At 38.3% G+C, this 19,418-nt stretch overlaps 1 protein-coding gene across 1 annotated transcript; it reads right to left on the reverse strand.

The window, feature by feature from the left end:
- Nucleotides 1-1,964: 1,964 nt before the first annotated feature.
- On the reverse strand, nt 1,965-8,377 carry LOC121416207 (tubulin beta chain-like). Its single transcript, XM_041609700.1, has 3 exons — nt 8,191-8,377; nt 4,472-4,807; nt 1,965-3,476 (listed from the first exon to the last, which is right to left on the reverse strand). The coding sequence occupies exons 1-3, from the start codon at nt 8,245-8,247 to the stop codon at nt 2,529-2,531; spliced, it is 1,341 nt and encodes a 446-aa protein (XP_041465634.1). The 5' UTR covers nt 8,248-8,377; the 3' UTR covers nt 1,965-2,528.
- Nucleotides 8,378-19,418: the final 11,041 nt, after the last annotated feature.

The raw sequence follows: 19,418 nt of genomic DNA on the forward strand, positions 1-19,418 counted from the left end.
GATCACGGAATATCCACCATTACATTTCCACTCGTCAATGGAAATGCGCCCCCCCCGGGGGGGGTTAAAGCCCTATGTGAGAAATCGACGCGAGTGAACACATTTTTAAACGATTGGGGATTGTAAAGTGGTCGCTAACGTCTGATAAACATCAGGTGATTGAAATGGAATCTCGATATTTACACCATTGCCATGAAAGCTTTCATATTTAGGTCCGAGTAACAACATTATAATAGTCGGTACAGTGAATATAAAAAAGAGATTTAATTGTCCATTTTCCTTCCACATTTTCAATTTTCTCTTAGCTTTTGGGGGGAGGCGGTAACCCTCCTGGCAAAATTCACCTGGCTATTCCCTATCAACCTAAGCTAATGTGCAGAGACTATCTCTTTTTAACTTACACCTGCTTCAAATCTTTAATGGTTTTTGTGATGACTAAATTTTCCTTTTCTTTCAGGAAAAGGTGTGAAATATTTTTTTCGTTTCCTGAAGTTCCTTTTTGTGTGTGTGAGAAAATTAGATTTCATTATTTTTTATTGCACGATACAAGGGGAAGCTGCTCGCACATAGAGTTACAAATAAAAAAATTGAAATTCTGAAAAAAAACTTTCTTAATCTTTGATGGAGTTTCCTCAAACTTTCACTAATATTTTATGCATTTTTTCTGCTATATTTACAACAAACTTTTTGTCAGACTGAACTTCACCTTTAATTCTCTTGCTTCCCTTTCTCTATCTTCCCCTATATACCTTCTTTATTTCTTTATACTCCTCTTTTCTGCTCCGGTTCCTCTTTCTCCCTCTCTCTCCATCTTTCTTTCTTTCCTTCCTTTCTTTTTTTTCTTTTTGAATGAGAAATGAAACAAAACAAAGAGAAGGAAAGAACGGAAAGGTCATTTCCCTCTTTTTTGCTTTCTCCTTTTCTTTGTATTGTCCTCTTATATTTCTCCTTCCCTTTTTCGCTTGTTTTTCATTCTTTCGTTTATATTAAAGATGAAGTGTCTCACCCCCTCTGGCGACGAGTCGCGACGACCACCATCGCGACGTCGCTATGCGTCGTGTCCGCCAGTGATAAATTCATCGTCACCATGTCGTTACCATTTTCATATCCATCACAACCACGAGTTTCATCAGTCCTTCATACCTTCACCATTATTCACTGTCGTCATCGTTTTCACTGTTTACTTAGATTCATCATCATCGTTATCAAAGTCATTGCGATCATTGGCGGCAGAAGCCAAAAATTTTAGGGGGGTCCACAAGAAATTTTTGGATGGACACATGTTAAAAATTTGACAAGGAAAAAAAAAAGGTAATCAACCTAAATTTTAGGGAGGGACCGTCCCCCCCCCCACCTCGAATTTAGGGGGGACAGGTCCTCCCGTCCCCCCTCCCCCGCCCCCGCTTTCGCCGCCTATGATTGCAATCGCAACAAAAAATTATCATTATTACCATGTTCATAACCACTACCATTATGATCATCACAATTATCCTTCCACCTAACAATCAGCGTAACCATCCTACTCATTACCACCCTTCATCCATCATCATAAGCAATATCAACATAAACTGTCTCATTATCACCAGTGTCACCGCCACACCAACTCCGCTGAAATCCAGGGGCGGATCCAGTATTTACCAACATGGGAGAGGGTAAACATTCTTTGACGAGTAAAAAGAAAGGGGGGAGATAAAAGGTTACCACCATCGGAGATCCCTTCCTTCGAATAAAAAATATGACAAGCTTTGAAGTCCTTAAAAGGGGAAAGGGTTGCCCTTCCCCCGAGATCCGCGCCGGGCGAAAGTAATCGCAACTATCGACATCATTTCAAACTCAATCATCACAAATAAACTCCTTTTCCAAAAGGCAAGTAAATCAATGATTCACAAGAGAACACCAAATTAGACACATTTTGTTTCAAGGAAACCAAAAGAACACAAAAAACAGGCGAATTAAGTTTGAAATGTGTGAATTCGTATTATTTCTTCTTGTGAGAAAATAAAAGAATCAGTACTGACATGACTTATGCACATCGGAAATCAGAATCATAGATGAGAGTAGAGCAAATTGTAAGATACTTAACAAAAATATAGAAAATTATATAAATACATGTACATTATTTGAGTCTGAATTATGTTAGAGTAACTTTACAAGTCGAGTTGTTCTTTTGGCAAATAAATTATTGGTTTGTCCGGTCCAAAAAATGTTTTAAATTACATTTGAATGAACAAACTTGAACAGCAGCTATTGGTTCGTGTTACGTTTTTGTTAAAGTTTTATTCGTCTTTATTTCAGCATCAGTTGATACTGAATTATTGTGTTCTTTTTGGACACAAATTAGGAGTCGCTACAATCTCTGTATTTGGTAATGGAACCGAGTGTGCTTCATAAACCTACGTGGATGAATATGTTCATCATACATTATTCGAGATTTTAGACTGAATAGTAAGAGATTTTATTCTTTGATTTTTAATTGATTCGATGAGTATAGAATGTTGCTTGCATGCTTGTTGGAATGATTGAGATGTTTAGGCCTCATCAGCTTCCTCTTCCTCCTCGTCAAACTCTCCCTCTTCCTCAGCGGTGGCATCCTGGTACTGTTGGTACTCAGACACCAAGTCATTCATGTTGCTCTCAGCCTCAGTAAACTCCATCTCGTCCATACCCTCTCCGGTGTACCAATGAAGGAAGGCCTTTCGTCTGAACATAGCAGTGAACTGCTCAGAGATACGCTTGAAGAGCTCCTGGATGGCGGTGCTGTTGCCGATGAAGGTGGCAGCCATCTTGAGTCCACGCGGTGGGATGTCACAGACGGCGGTCTTGACGTTGTTGGGGATCCATTCTACGAAGTAACTGCTGTTCTTGTTCTGGACATTGAGCATCTGTTCATCGACCTCCTTCATGGACATGCGACCACGGAACACCGCTGCGACGGTGAGGTAACGTCCGTGACGAGGATCACAGGCAGCCATCATGTTCTTGGCATCAAACATCTGCTGGGTAAGCTCTGGAACAGTCAAGGCCCGGTATTGCTGACTGCCGCGGCTAGTGAGAGGGGCAAAGCCAGGCATGAAGAAATGGAGACGGGGGAATGGAACCATGTTGACGGCAAGTTTTCGGAGATCGGCATTGAGCTGTCCGGGGAAACGCAGACATGTGGTAACACCACTCATAGTAGCAGATACCAGATGGTTCAGGTCACCGTAGGTTGGTGTAGTGAGCTTCAAGGTGCGGAAACAGATATCATAGAGAGCTTCATTGTCAATGCAATAGGTCTCATCTGTGTTCTCAACCAACTGATGGACTGAGAGTGTGGCGTTGTATGGCTCTACAACGGTATCTGATACCTTAGGTGATGGCACAACGCTGAATGTGTTCATGATGCGGTCTGGGTACTCTTCACGGATCTTGCTGATGAGAAGGGTTCCCATACCGGAACCAGTACCACCACCAAGGGAGTGTGTCAGTTGAAAGCCCTGGAAATTGGAAGTAAGAAACGTTTGTAAGTGTATGTACGTCTATTACCGTGAACAAAATATACATGACACATTATGTCCTATGGATTTTTTTTCTCGACATTCTTCTCTTCCAAAAAGATATTCAAGTAGGAGCTAGCCTAGATCCTCGTTAATTAAAAAAAGGGGGTATCGATTACTTTACTGCTTCGATCAGTTTGACGTGAACAGGATTTAACACTTTGCGCAATTTTATTCATACACTCGGCTTTGTTCTCATTACGTTCATGAAGTCCGTCAAAGATTCGGCAAGTTGCTGAAATGTTGACCTGTCAGAAAACAATTGATCAATATGCGCTTCTATATGCAGACGAAAGCAGGTCCATAATTCAGAGAGTCATATTCCATATTTTAATTAATTGCCGGAATCAATAGAAAGTGCGTATGTGTGAATATGATTTAGGAGGAAATGGCAAAAAAGGAATAATTTCCAAACTGTAGTCATCGTTGTCGACCTTCGTCTCACACTCTAAGCGTGCTTGAAATTTAGTGTGAAATAACTCAAAGAAGCAACAGGTTGCTATCATGTAAATAGATATGTTTAAATATTATCTCTTTGATATAGGGCCTATTAGTATTGCTAAAACCTGCATCGTATTGTACTAGTAACACAATCTTTCAACAGTATACTTCATGTACACTGTTAAAAATACCCTTCTTTCACAAGGGAAAAAATAATTTGCAGAAAGCAATAACAGAATCATTCTGTAAATTCATAAAACAGGAATTTGCTGCAATTTAATAAAACAGGTCTGTTTAAAAAGGGGAAAATTGTGTTTTATTAAAGGAAATTTGTAAGGTTCCATTCACTAAATACCAATTTCCTGTAATTTTACATAATCTGTTAAGATTACAGGTGTTCTCGAGACTCTGCTACGGGAACTTCTTTTATTTTAAGGATAATTTTTTTAACAGTGTAGGTGATAATGATTATAATCATGTTTATGACTGAATACCTGTAGGCAATCACAGCTTTCTGCTTCCTTGCGGACAACATCGAGTACAGAATCTACCAGTTCAGCGCCCTCTGTATAGTGTCCCTTGGCCCAGTTGTTCCCTGCTCCACTCTGGCCGAAGACGAAGTTATCTGGTCTGAAGATCTGTCCGAATGGCCCCGACCTGACAGAGTCCATGGTGCCTGGCTCGAGGTCGACGAGCACGGCTCGTGGAACGTACTTGCCACCGGTAGCCTCATTGTAATAAACGTTGATGCGCTCGAGCTGGAGATCGGAGTCGCCGTGGTAGGTGCCGGTAGGGTCAATTCCGTGCTCGTCTGAAATTACCTCCCAGAACTATTTAAAAAAGACAGCAACAATATCAAAAGGATCACACTAGTTGCACAGATTCAGAATTCTAAAGTTCAGATTTTTTAAATATAAATATGAATATCGAATGGTGCTAGTCGACGTACTCGTCATAACATGGGGTGGTATATTAAAAGTAGAAATACATCGAATGACGCTGCCAAATACGGTATCCATATGGTCCCCTGTTAATATAATTATGGAGGAGGTTCGAAGAGTTGTCCGTCAAATAATTTCAAATATGACAGTGTGCCAATCACTATCTTAAAATTGAAAATTTATTTGGGAAGCTTCAGCTTGACATAATTATTATCACCGTCTAAACATGGAAATAAATGGAGCAAAATAGGTATTTCGTCTCAATTCAACCAGGATTCTTTCATCAATAAATTACAGATGTATGAAAATGAAACGATTATGATTTCATGTAATAACATAAGAAAAAGGAAAGTGGGGGATGTGACATCATCAGCCCACCTTATGAATATTCACGACGATGTGCATATAACTGTTTTTACAAAACATTGATAAACTTTAAAATTCAATAACTTCGTTATTTGTTATCATATTTTGATAAAATTTACAGTATTTTGCTTCGTGAATTTTACTCTATTTATTTAGATATAGATATTTTCAGCCCGGACCATCCCTTTAAAGGGGAATTTCAGCCTGACAAAAAGTTTATTGTTGAAGGTCTGAGGAAATTTCATTTGAGATTTAAACAGTTATTAGAATATTCATTATTTTCTATTTCGTGACGTCGAATACGACCAGCTTATTATAAATCGTTTAAAAATCAATGATATGTAATTTTTATTGAACATCGTTTTTAATCTACCAAGTAACAAATCATTTCACACCCGCTGCTAAAAGAAACAAAATTTTAGTAATCATGAAACATAAAAAAAATAAATAGGCCTATGCATATTACATCAAAATGAAATTAAGAATTAAAATTCAAATAGGCCTATGGGGCAGCTGCTAGTATAAAACCTAATAAATCAAAATCTTAGAATTCTAATACCTTTCTTAATCTATGAAAGATTTTTGTCAAACCTTTTGTTTTTGTGGTATTTTCACAACAAACTTTTCGTCAGGGCAAATTTCCCCTTTAACATTAATAGCAAAGGCATCGTGTACATATATACTACACTCTGCTGTTATGAACTGAAACACTCACAAAAAGAACCTACAGCCAAAAAGAAGAAGAGACTCACGAGTGCAAGATCCCCCCCCCCCCCCCCCCTCTCTCTCCTCTCTTCTCTAAACCAGGGACAAAAGATAATTGAGCAAACGCAGCTCGATCATGTGGCCATGTGCAAATTCATTCGATCACACAGCTTTCAGATCAAAGGTCGTTTTGGTAAATTAGAATGGTAAGAGGTCACTGCTGTAATGATTCTTCAAGCCCACGAGCCAGGGGGGAGCAAGAAAGAAAGATCTAATCGTGCATGCGAATATAGAAATGCAGCTGCACTGCACATGTTTACGCTCACTGTTAAGCTCTTATGTTCAGTTGTTCAAAGGCACAGCTTTTTACTCCAGTTCGATGTACTAAACGTTTTGGGTTTTTTGCAATTGCATGAAAGAAAATTATCTTTCGTGTACGAAATAGCCTTTTTTGTTAAGATCCATAGGGAAGCTATCTGTTCTTATAAAAATATATACGAAACATATCCAGATAATTCTACAGGATGCAAGTTTGTTTGTAATTTCAATTCCACAGGCCTTCGAGTATATTCTTCACTAATTAATTGCTTCACTGCTGTTGTTCCAGTTCTAGAGTTTCATGAAAATTCAACAAAGATAACGCCCAGTATATGATCTTTGCCACACGGCATGCATTCTGTACCCGCAAAATTATTTCATATCATCCCGCTCATTTTCAGAGAGCCGCCTGCGCATGCTTACAACGACCACACGAGCCCTCACTCCTCTAACGGTCAAACTGGCCTTTTGACCTCGGATTGGATTGCTCCTGTTATTGTTTGGTTCGAATTTCAAAATAGGATCGTAATGTCTTGGCGTAATTCAAATAATTTATTAGACGTTAGCGTTTCAGCCGCAAAGAAAGAAAATACAAAGGAGAGCTAGAGAGGTGCCTAGCCAAGTTGCCATGCTAGGCATGGTTGCTTGTTCGATTTCATTCGGAGTATTTTAAAGCTGCTTCTTTCGCGATCAATATACTGAATGGTACAAATTGCAAGTTGTCATCATGTCACGTGAGGGGGACAATAACTGACAATCGGATCATCCAATTTACTTATAGGCCAACATACACAGAAACAAAATAATATATAAAACGAAGAGAATAATACAATGAAGATACATTCTCACAAAATTGCAATATTCCAATAATCATGATAATGCCGCACCAGAGTCTGCTTTTTTCAAATCAAAATTTCATCTGGCGTTTTAACATAATTGATAAGATGCACATATTTCTTGAATGATAAATTTGACTGTTTAATTCGGTGCTGGAAAAAAAATAAACGTCGATTACTTAAGTTTGAGTAAAACCATAGAGCTTTAGGCCTACATTATAATAAAATCAAATAAATATCAATAGCATGAGTCCAGAGGCGTCGATTATGGGGGGGCGGGGGGGGGGCGATCGCCCCACCAATGAAAATATTGGGGGGGCAAACATATCATTTTGCCCCCCCAATAATTCCGCATGTGCTAAAAATAAAATAAGATTGTAATGTTACACAGAAATCAGCAAGAGAGACTGAGATACACAACTCGTTCTTCGTCTAAAATCGTGCTCAAAATGTCGACTTCAGATTGGAATATCAAAAAATTTCAGCTCGCGCTTCGCGCTCGCATCATTTTTCTAACAAACACCCATACTTTCCATGATTAAATAGGTGAATATGGTCCCGTTTTCAGTTCTAAACCTCAAAAGAACTCCCACTTCGATTTGCAATAATCTTTTGTTGGATATATATATCTTGTTCTTTATTAAAAACGTCCATTAAACTCAATTTTTTTTTCAAGATCGAAATATCAAAATTTTCAGCTCGCGCTTCGCGCTCGCATTAATCTGCTGGTGAGAAATATATGTGTATATATATATATATATATGTCTGTGTGTGTGGGTGCGTGTGTGTGTGTATATATATATACATATATATATATATATGTACACATATATATAGGCATATGTGTGTGGGTGTGATCGAGCGCCTTTGGAAAATTGATTCATGATTTTGCCCCCCCAATCTGAAAAATGGATCGACGCCCCTGCATGAGTCATGGTTGATAAGAAAATTGGATATGGATGAAAATTGATGAGAAACATGTACACGTTGATATATAGAGGCCTAAAACGTTGATTTATGTAAAGGAAAATGAAATAAATTTCTTACCTTTGCACCGATCTGGTTACCGCACTGTCCGGCTTGGAGGTGAACAATTTCGCGCATTTTGACAGATATATAATTTGTCTATAAAAATGACAAGAAATGTGCAAAGTGGAGTCTGGCCGGTTTCACGTGTACCGCTTGCAGGCGCTCACTGGTGTACTGATCACTGAAGACGACGGTCGACAGATGGAGAGCGAAATGTTCTCGCCAGACGAAATAATGTATGCTGCATATAATTAGGGATCAACTCGGAATCACTTATTACACATGCGCTGTCAGATTTCGGATGTCGCTTCCATTTGCTAATAAACTTTTATTTTCATTTATATTTAACGTTCATCTGAAAGTATTATGATGCTTGGGCTAACTTGCAGACACAAAATCAATTCTGTTCTGGTTTGAAAAAGATAGAGATCAACGTTCTTAGAATATCCCTTCGCCGGTCAGGAGAAATTCACCAATGGAAACCCTCGACTCTCTCATCGGCGAGTGACTGATGGTAGGAGGTGTTTGATTGGATTAGTCCAGTACCCCACCCATGGATATGTTACATCGGATATCGGTAAGATTTGACGCCATACAGGAGAGGAAAGACTGATGTTGCAAGGTTGCTTGGTTACTGAGCACCAGTTCCTTGATTCTTTTAAAGAGATATGGTGCTTCGAGGTATTCAAACAGTAGATTAAGATCATGGAGAAGTTGGGGGAGATATAGAAATATGGAAAAAGAGGTGGCAAGATAGAGATGGGATCCAGATGGAATAGAGAGGTGAGAGAGAGAATTCAATCTCCCTACCTCACCTCATCATTGTTAGAGGAATTAAACCTCAATCAATCTTTGCAGTGAGAATACAATCAGTAGGTCTAATTAGCACTCCAGATGCGAAGATCAATATCATAAATATTGTAATGAAATTCATTGGCCGATCATTGTCAAGATAAGACAGCAAGGCAGACATGGGGTAGTATTTAATGCAGGACTGACTCACCAGTCAACTTTAAAGGAACATTCGACTATTTTTTGAACTAGTGTTCGAGGGTGGTGATTTTCTTTTACGTAAGATCCGAGATAATTATATGAACTTGAAACTCATCATCATCAATGTCATCATCATCGTTATCATCACCACCATCGCCGTTATCATCGTCATCATCATCACTATCACCATCATCCCGGGCCATCATCATCATTGTCATCAACATCATCATCACCATATATCAACATCATCATCAGCATCATCAACATCATCATCACCAACATCATCATCATCACCATCATCATCATCATCGTCATTATAATCATCTTCATCATCATCATAATCATCATCATCACCACACCATCGTCAATCGTTATATATCATCATCATTATTGGCATCATCAGTAGTTCTGTTCAAACTATGTAAGCATGCAAAAATGGCGACCATGGATTATCACAATGACTTAAAGCTGCAGAAAAATAGTCGATTCATCCTCCGACTTAGCTGTTCCAATCCACTTCCGCATAGCTCGCTTTCTGGAATAATCAAACGAAAGTCCATTGCGACTTTAAATCAGTTCCAGTGACTCATGTCAATGTCTGACTCACTCAGTCAATGGTTAATGTGTGGTTTGGGAGACGTGGAAGGAATAAATTGCAGCCCCTTTATATCTTGAGTCAGCTAAAAGTAATCTACATCATTATACCAACATCATGGACGAACAGCGAGGTATAATATCCACTCTCAATTCCTCATCCTCCTCTACCCTGAAATCATCGATGCCCGCCTCCATATTTGTTTGGTTCGATATGGGGAGACGGGGGGGGGGGCGGCTAGCATGGCAATTTCTAAGAATACAGATTGAGTTACATTATGAGACACACACACTTATGATCCAAACAAAATACTATAGTTAAAAATAATAAAGCAACCACTATATTTTTGGATTGTAGAAAAATGTATCTTAACTAATTATATATCACTTGTAAAAAGACTATATGTTGGCATTTTCCCTGTTTAAAAGCCATCGAGGGTACAAATTTAATGCGGCGTGCTCGCATGCAACATTAAGACTTACTTGTTTCATGTGTCTATGAATGTATAATAATTAATGTGAATATCAATATTGTTTATTCAAAATGTGATTTCTGTCTTCAATTACTTTTTTTTATAAATACGGTCATGTAGACTAGAGATTGACCCAGTTGAGGGTTGTTTATTCTCTTCCTTGGTAAACGACGTCACAATGGGAAAGAACTTGGTCGTCACCTTTGTACAATGTATACAGAGCGATTATTTGAAGTTCAAAGAGCGGATTGAAATGTAATATAAACATCATCACAACGCTAGGGTGAGGGGCTCGGCGCTGCCAGATTATATCATGCAGAGGGGGTCAATGATAGTAAAAATCAGAGATGAGTTTATTTGCGTCTTTAAAAATGAAACATGGATGCATTGTCTTTAAGTACCCTGGTTATATAGGTGTTACCAAAATTCATCTCCTATCGTTAAACTCGTTGTTTTCTTCCTCTTCAGTTTCTTCGTTCTCTTGAACATCATTTTTGATCCCTTACTTAAAATCAAGGGGGTATGAGCAACCACCCTCTACCCCCTTATAGCACCAACCCATGACTAGTATGAACAAGCCAGGTGAAACTGCGTAAAATGCATGCAGGTGGATATTATCCAAGCAACCACACGTTCGGTTTCTCTCTCATTTTTTAACAGAACAAGACAATATAAATACTTTTTTATGTTAAATAGTCTGGATCTGTATAGACAAAGTCATGAAGCTCATACAAAACAGTGCAATCAAAACCCTTACATCGACACAAATATGAGTATAAGGGTTATGTATTCAAGTGTATTATGAAATTCCAGACCCATTTTTAAATATAAACCAAATTATTTAAATCAATCAATCTATGAAATGTTTATTCTCTCTTATTCAACTTTCATTTATTTCATAATTTACGGACAGGAATGCAAATGGAGAAGTATACTTCGAAAAAAGAAAATAACTCTGCCGGTTTTGTGAGTACTAATTCCTGGTCTGTCTTGCAATAGTATGCCTATATTAATCAGTGAAATTTAATTATTTATGGCGTTCATTTTTTATTCAACATTTATCTCAGGGTCCGTGGAGCTATAGGGAGCCGGGGTTTAATCCTCACCCCCCCCCCATACTTTAAGTAATCATGTACAAAAACGGTAAATAATCATCAAATTACATCATAATCATTTCTTCTATTTCCTCTCGCTTAGCAGATTCCAATGTTTACAATTAGTTCTGTACATTTTGATAGATGATTATAAACATTTTTTTATCGTCCCCTGTATATAATTTCTAATTCAGGTGGTACTGTGCAACTAAAAACAAAGCTACTTTACTATGCTGGTTTTATGAATGGGAACATATTTTTTTCTGTTAGCCCGTCTGATGTTCTATAGGAGGAAAGTCATCATGCACATCATCACATGGAAAACAGTTTTTGTCAATTTTGAACGATCACGATTATATTTGGCTGATATACTACTTTGAACAGACTGATTATTAAAGTGGAGAAGAAAGGAAAGAATGCGAAAAGGGGGTTGAAATATGAACAGTAAGAATGGAAAATATCCAAAGATTTAGATGTAACATAAGTATTCATGGTGTTCGAAATTAATGATTAAATAATTGACACCATTAAGATAACATTGCCTCTCCCTATCGAAATGTACTAGTGTCGCCCTGCCATTAATTTCTACGGGCCTGCCCCCACTGGCCGACGTATTCATAAAGGACAAAACGGACGAGCGAAATTTCGTTGGTGACTCTTTCTGTTTTCATCTGCTCCAGATATTGACAAAATTAACGGAAAAAAATCCTAAAACGTAACGGAAAAGAACGGACATGGGTTGTATGAAGCGCGGATGTTAAACGGTTGTTCATTGGAAACCTTGCGGATGAAAACGGATCGAAGTGAATGACGGCTCCGAAGGGGTTTTTCGACTGTTCACAAAGACCTAAATGTGGCCTATATTGAGAAATGCATGCTCTTATAATCAAATTTTCTCTGCCTCGGAGTAATGGCTTCACACCTGTATTTATTACAGCGGTGAATGATGAAAAGATCAGGTGCGAATTTTTAACGCCTTGAATGTACATGTATATATAGTGTTATGATAATGATAGTGATGGAGGTTGTAGTGGTGATGATGACGAGAATGAAGATGATGACAATGATGATGACGACGCCGACGAAGATGATGATGATGGTGGTGGTGGTGGTGGTGATGATGATGGTGGTGGTGGTGGCGGTGGTGGTGGTGGTGATGATGATGATGTTGGTGGTGGCGATGCATGGTGGTGGTGGTGGTGGTGATGATGATGATGATGGTGATGATGATGGTGGTGGTGGCGGTGGTGTCTGTGATGGTGGTGGTGGTGGTGGCGATGGTGGTGATGATGATGTCGATAACCACATACGGAGGTACGGTCATTGAAGCTGATTGAGGCGACCCATTTTCATTGATTGCTGTAAAATTGTAAATTTCAAGGAGACCCCTTTTCCCGGAGCCATCGCCCACAACAAATTAGGGGCCCACTTTACGGAGGGGTGGTACATTAATGCACCTTTTTTCAATAAACTTTTATAGAATTTAAAAAAATGCCATTTGAGTGTTATTTTGAATGTTCAGTCCCCAATATCGGTCCAGGCACTTACTTTCAAACTGTTCCGTGGCCTACAAGGTTAGGGAGAAGTTGACTTTTAATTATGACTATCATAAAATGATCTTGATGATGATTACGACAGCGGATTACAAAAATATATATGTAGGTATTATCTACCTCATACATCGCAAAGAACACATACGAAAAAAAACAGTTTCCTAATTCTTATGTAAAATGTACATCTATGTTGAATGATCATGAACATTTAAACTCTTCACCCATGTGCGGATTTTGAATTTTAATTTCCGATCCCTGTTTTACCTCGCAAACCCCTTCCTTGCAAAATATTCATAATAAAAAAAACAACTGACATTTTACAGGATGTGATCTAATCCTTCTTAACGAACAATATCCTAACATTTGGTAGAAACAGGAACGGCGCCCTCCATGGAGCAGAAGGGGGGGGGGTGGCAGCCCCTATGACTTAAGTAGTAAAGAAGGGGGAGAAAACACGGCAAGTGGAAGAAAGGTAAAGTGAGTAAAAAGAAGAGTGCCAAAAAGAGAGGTATAGATCAAGCAACTTTATACTACCCATATAATTTAAATGAGAAGACAAACAAAAATTATTTAGTTTGTCTTGCCCCCTTCACTATTAGAAGACACTTGACAGACACATAAACAATAATAATATAGGTATATTTACCCAGGGTAGCCAATTCAGTTTCGAAAACTGTTCTACCAGCGGGCCCTGCGATTATTGTTACCCCGGCTTTAGCTGGGCTGCCTAGGCGCTCAAGCATTCAAGGAATTTCTTCCTACCGGGTACCCATTCACCTCACCGGGGTTGAGTGCAGCACAATGTGGATGAATTTTCCATGAAAAGCTCATATCTTTCCCCAAAGTCTTTCTCTCCGCCATAAAATTAATTCTTATTTTCTATGATATATTTTCGACAATATAAAAAAAATAATAATAGGCAATTCCTCAAACTTGCTCCGAACTTCAGAATAACATATAAAAGACATTATTTTTTCGATTGACCTTACAAAATACAGGAATGTACAGTTGTTCGATGGAAAGTTGAATCGATCTATCATCGACCTTTAGTCAATGTCATTCATCATGCCATGATATTCAATACCATCAGGGGCATGCAATTTTAATTAAACTCATGGCAGCCGGGGGCACTTCCGTTTTATCATGTCTATACGCGCATAATTACAATATATACGGTTAGGTATCTTCAAGAGGCATGCAGTTGAACACCCGAAGTATCTTCTTTCTTGCGGGGTAAAATTGGAGCCTATTTCACCATTCCAGTATTATAATTGCAAAGTAACATCACCTGACCAATCAAGTGTGGACCAGGCATAGCCCTAGACTTCTTCAATTTATGGATGCATAATTTAATATTAACATCTTCCCCGGCATTTTCCTATCTTTCTTATTCCTTTTATTGCACTCTGTTTCTGTTCATGGTAACTCCCGTATACCAGCAATACAGCGTTTTGCTGGTAAACGCCAAGCTGGATTATGTAACCAATTACCATGGAAAAATTTACGTCTGGATTAATTAGTCAAAGCGGCTGACCTTATTATAATGTACGACAGATATTACTCTCGGGTCCTTTTATCAACAAGTGGAGACATTGGCGATTATGAGCCCAATGCTCTAACCACTGGACCACAAGACCCTTGACTCTGCAGAGTGGATTTGGCGCATTTTAAAACTAAAGCTATTATTATCATTTTTATTTTTTATTGTCATTATTATTATGATTATCATTGTTATTATCATTTTTATTGTTGTTGTTATTGTTATCATTATCATTATTCTCCCCTGTTTCAGCTAAACTGTTTTTGGTCCACTCGTGTCTGGTAGGCTTACTGCCCATTAGAAAGGAATTTGAGGCTTCAGAATTCAGCATTATTCGGTGCATCATGATGAACTCATGTTATCACATTAATATTTTCTCAGCACCGCCCAACATTAATGTGGATGATATCACTCGAGCAGTGACATTCTCTACTGAAGTGAATTAGACAATGCATCGTCAAACAACCGCATTCAGCTCGTTCAATATAGCAAGTGATAGATGACTGGAATCATTTAATTCTCCCGGTATATTTTTACAATATTGAAAAGGAAAATCACCACCCTCCCCCGCAATCATCAATTTTCCATTAAAGCTAAAGAAGCTACAACTGGCGATTAATGATTCTCGTTTCTGAAAATGAAAAGAAATTGATTGATGGCTCCAGTCATAATTCTCAATTTTGTATTTTTTGCTGCAAATATATGTTTTAAGTCTTTGCAGCGATCAATTACTAAAATTTGTAATAAGTGACAAGTGATGGTAAACACAATCACTCAGAATGTACAAATACGAGCATGGGCGGAAATCCTAGGGGGGACAGGGGGATGCGTCCACCCTACCCCCCAAAATAGGGGAACAAAATATCAAATGTCCCCCTTTTTTTTTGGGGGGGGGTCTTTTATGATGGAAAGAAATACATCGTTCAAAATCGAAATAAAATATCATTTTGGATGAAATTACCTTACTTTTTGAGTGATAACCTTTTCTTTTTTCTTTTCTTTTGCTTGTCAAATTTAATTTTGTCGAAATGACCTTACATTTGGGGTGATAAGCTTTATTTCTTCTTTTTTTGCTTGTCAAATTTTTTCAGCCCCTGGTCCCCCAACCTTTCGGGAGAGATTTCCGCCCTTGAACACGAGGGATTCATGGACCATGAATTATTAGACAAGGCGTCAAACTGTTCGCAATGTGTAATACAAATTTATTCATCACTATTTCTACATCGCTAGGCCGTGCTCTTGTCAGGATGATATGGCAACATCGATGTGTATTCATTCATTTAATGTGTGATTAAAGGTGAAATGTGTTCGATTCGTCATGGACCAACTTACCACCCCTCGCCCCCTCCATTTCAACGAATTAAATAATAATATATCTAAATGGGGACAGTATACTGTTCCATTCGTGTGGCATTGGAATTGTCACTTTACCTACAAGAATATTTAACGAGCAGAAAAAAAGCAACAATCAATTTTTCCAAGCGATAGAAACGTTATTTCCTCCAAATATTGTAAACTTCTGACCTGCCTTCTCCAAATCACTTCTAAACAAAATTTATATATTAAAACACACAGGTCGGTATTCTGAAGTGGGGTTTAACTTAAACTCAGGTTTAAAGTTGTAATTTAAGTATGGATAGCCAATTGTTACATAAATCACGAACAGTAGAGATATTTCATCTCATTTTGCTCTCAATTCATTCATTACTGTCTAGGAAACAGTCGATTGTCTTCACCATCGTTGAATCAGGAAAGAGCACAGTAAACATAAGAAACACAACTTAATAAAAATTTTGACACTTTTGGCTTCCCATGATTTTAGCACAGAGTTAGACCATAGTCTAAGTTAAACCTGACTTCAGAATACGGGCCATAATGATCTGAGAAGGTGAGAACGGGGGCGGGGCCCGGTTCATTCTCCATCATTCATGGAGATGATAGAATAAAGAAATAAAGAAAAAAGGTAAACAAATTTTGGGTGTATTCATTTGCATATTTCACCCAATTTGGTTAATATTCACATGCTTTCATTGAAAAGGGATCGACACATAATCATGACTGCTTGGCATTGTTACGTTGAATATCTATCTTATGATGCAGTATAGCACTCATCTCATGAAGATGGTGATATAGAGCGGTGACTCATTCATAACACGCCATCAGACTAACGTTTATAAGCATGCCTAACGAATGAACGGAGTGCCTCACGGCAATGCAATCGATCGTCACAGAGTTTATTATGTCTTATGTCTGTCACCTTCCATATACACCCCCCCCCCCCACACACACACACACACACTCACACACACACTTACACACACTCTCCCCTCTCTCTTCATCTCTCTCTCTCTTTACTCTTCACGTCTCTCCCCTCTCTCCCTGTAACTCAAAATAGTGCTAGTAAAATTGAAGAGCAAAAATGGGGCTCTGGTAGGGGAGGGGGAGGGGTACACTCTCGTCCCCCTTGGATCCCCTACTGAATTTCAACTGGAATAAATTGTAATCACGACAGTAAGTGTTAAGTTATAACCCTGTGTACAGATTGTGAACTAGGCACAATCAATTAAAGAATAGGAAGTGTTTAATAACGAAAGTGGTATTAATCATATTTCTGAGAAAATAACATATTTTGCAAAGTGACGTGGATATCATAATCAGGATAACCAATCACAACTTGTTCTGAATGCTCTCAACTGAAGATAACACTATGTACTTCTCAGTTTGTCAAATACCACACGGCTTGATCCTTTTATTCTAAAATGCTCTCATTGCAGTTCGGTCTATATTTTATATTCAGTCTAATGTCCAGATGGTCTAATTTGTCGTGTACTTAGTATTTTAGACTATACCAAATTTATAAAAATGATCTATAATAATATAAGACTATTGGTGCTAGACCAAATGGATATTGAACGAAATGGGTACATCCTTACTGGAAATTTGGCTAATGGCAATCACTGACCGAAATGTTGCGAGACGATCTGGTTGTTTCATAGATGAATTAGGATTATACCATATGGGATAAGACCATACGTAAAGTAGATAAATTTCATACACGCTTCAATCATAGGGATTTATGGGATAAATGTGGACACGTGAAATGGGGCAGTTGCTTTCACGTGACGTCAGGAAATGAAAACTCGAATAAATGTTATTTTGGGTATATATTTTTTTTACAAACTTGGAAGGTTCTCATTTTCCCAACTTAATGTATGGGTGAACTTTCCTTTTAAGACCACACACCTATATTTATATCAGGGGCGGCGCCGATAAGGGGAGGGGTAACGTCGTTTCTTTCCTCAATGAATAGGGGTATGAGATTCATGTCTCTTTTGATACCATTCCTTATCCCCCTTTCTTCGTCTATCCTCATAAGTTTTCAATTTCTTGAAATAACAGGAGCCCTGCCCTCTCCTCCCGTCCCGTATAGCACCCCTGATATGTAATATCAAGTAAATAGGTGCTTTGGAATTATGGTCTTTTATTCAAAAGGATGTATTTTCAAGATTCTGCTTGAAAAAAAATGTCAGTGGTCATTTACCACTGGTTTAGAGAACCGATAAATGGGTTTTCAAACAAGTCGTCAGAAGAGAACGTTAGAGAAACGGTGCATCACTGTGGGGGCGCTGTTTGTGTTCGAGTCTTGTATTCTATTGACCAAGCGGAAACCTCAATTCTGTTTTCCGATGTTGATGAAATTTTCAGCCTTTTGCTTTATTTGGATGTAAATATCTTCAGCCTTGAACATCCCTTTAAGCTAATTACAATGACAGCTATTAAAAAACGGGATTGCAGGCTTGCGATTTCATCATTCCCCCACTAAAAAGAGTAAAACATATGAGTACCAGTCGTGTGTCGTTGCGTGAAATCATGGTGCTATTACTATGGTGAAATCACCAATTGGAGCATTTGGTGACTCGTAGGGTTGTCAGTGGACGATTTTGTGAAGGGGTTCATGGGAGAGCACTAAATCTGTCTGCAAGACGAACCTCCCCCTGGTGACGTCATTGATCTGAATTGATCGTATTCAGTGGGCATCATGGTCCCCTGGTTGCTTGTTCACAGCATGGACCTATTCCGTAATAGATCCATGCTCAGAGGCATTCGTGCTTTCTTAGCAGTCAGGTAAAAAAACCTAGGTGGGTATACTGGCAATCGTCACGACTGTTTTTTTTTTGGGGGGGGGGGGGGCAATTGAACAGTGCTGCAATCATGCAACTTTTGTTTTGTGAACCAGCGCCCTCTTTGCCCAAATGCCAATAGGGACACAAGTTTACACGTGGTGTACTTGGGGTAAATGATTTCTGTCTTGTTTGATCAATTTACTTACATCCTTCAAGGACATCGGTTGATTTACATTTTTTTTTCTACCACAGCTTGTATTCAAATTCGGCAACCGATCTAATCTTTCTTTTCAAGTAGTGAATAACAAAAGGATTCAAAATTTGTGAAAAAAAAAGAAGAAATGTACAAATAAAAATCTGAATCGTGTAATAATTGAGAGGAATTCTGAATCACTGGCAATTTAACATTATCGTTAAAAATGAAATTATTCATTTGTCTGAATAAATCATTACTTTATGATTTAGGGGGGGGGGGGTTAAACACAGACTCCTGGATCCGTCTAAAGGTGATTTCAAGATTCTGATTTTGTACCCAAGGGTGACAAAGATTTGTTCAACAGCGTTGTTTTTTTTCTAAAGAAGATATATTATTTCATGATCAATCAGGTTTGTGGTCTCATGGTTCTACACGATGTAGAATACGATATTTTCCTCTAATGTACATGTAATTTTAAGAATTGCCGTCTCTTGAATGAGTTAGCGTCAGAATACTGTATATCAAGTATTGTATTCAAAGGAAAGATCGCAGTAAACTGTTGTAAGAAAGAAATAACCATTAAGATATGAATTTCTACCTCTATATTACAACAGGGCTCATTCATAAAATATGCAACAGTAAACTCAATGCTGATAATAATAAGCGATTAAACATATTT

This window comes from Lytechinus variegatus, chromosome 5 (genome assembly GCF_018143015.1).
Source record: "Lytechinus variegatus isolate NC3 chromosome 5, Lvar_3.0, whole genome shotgun sequence".
NCBI classification, from domain to species: Eukaryota; Metazoa; Echinodermata; class Echinoidea; order Temnopleuroida; family Toxopneustidae; genus Lytechinus; species Lytechinus variegatus.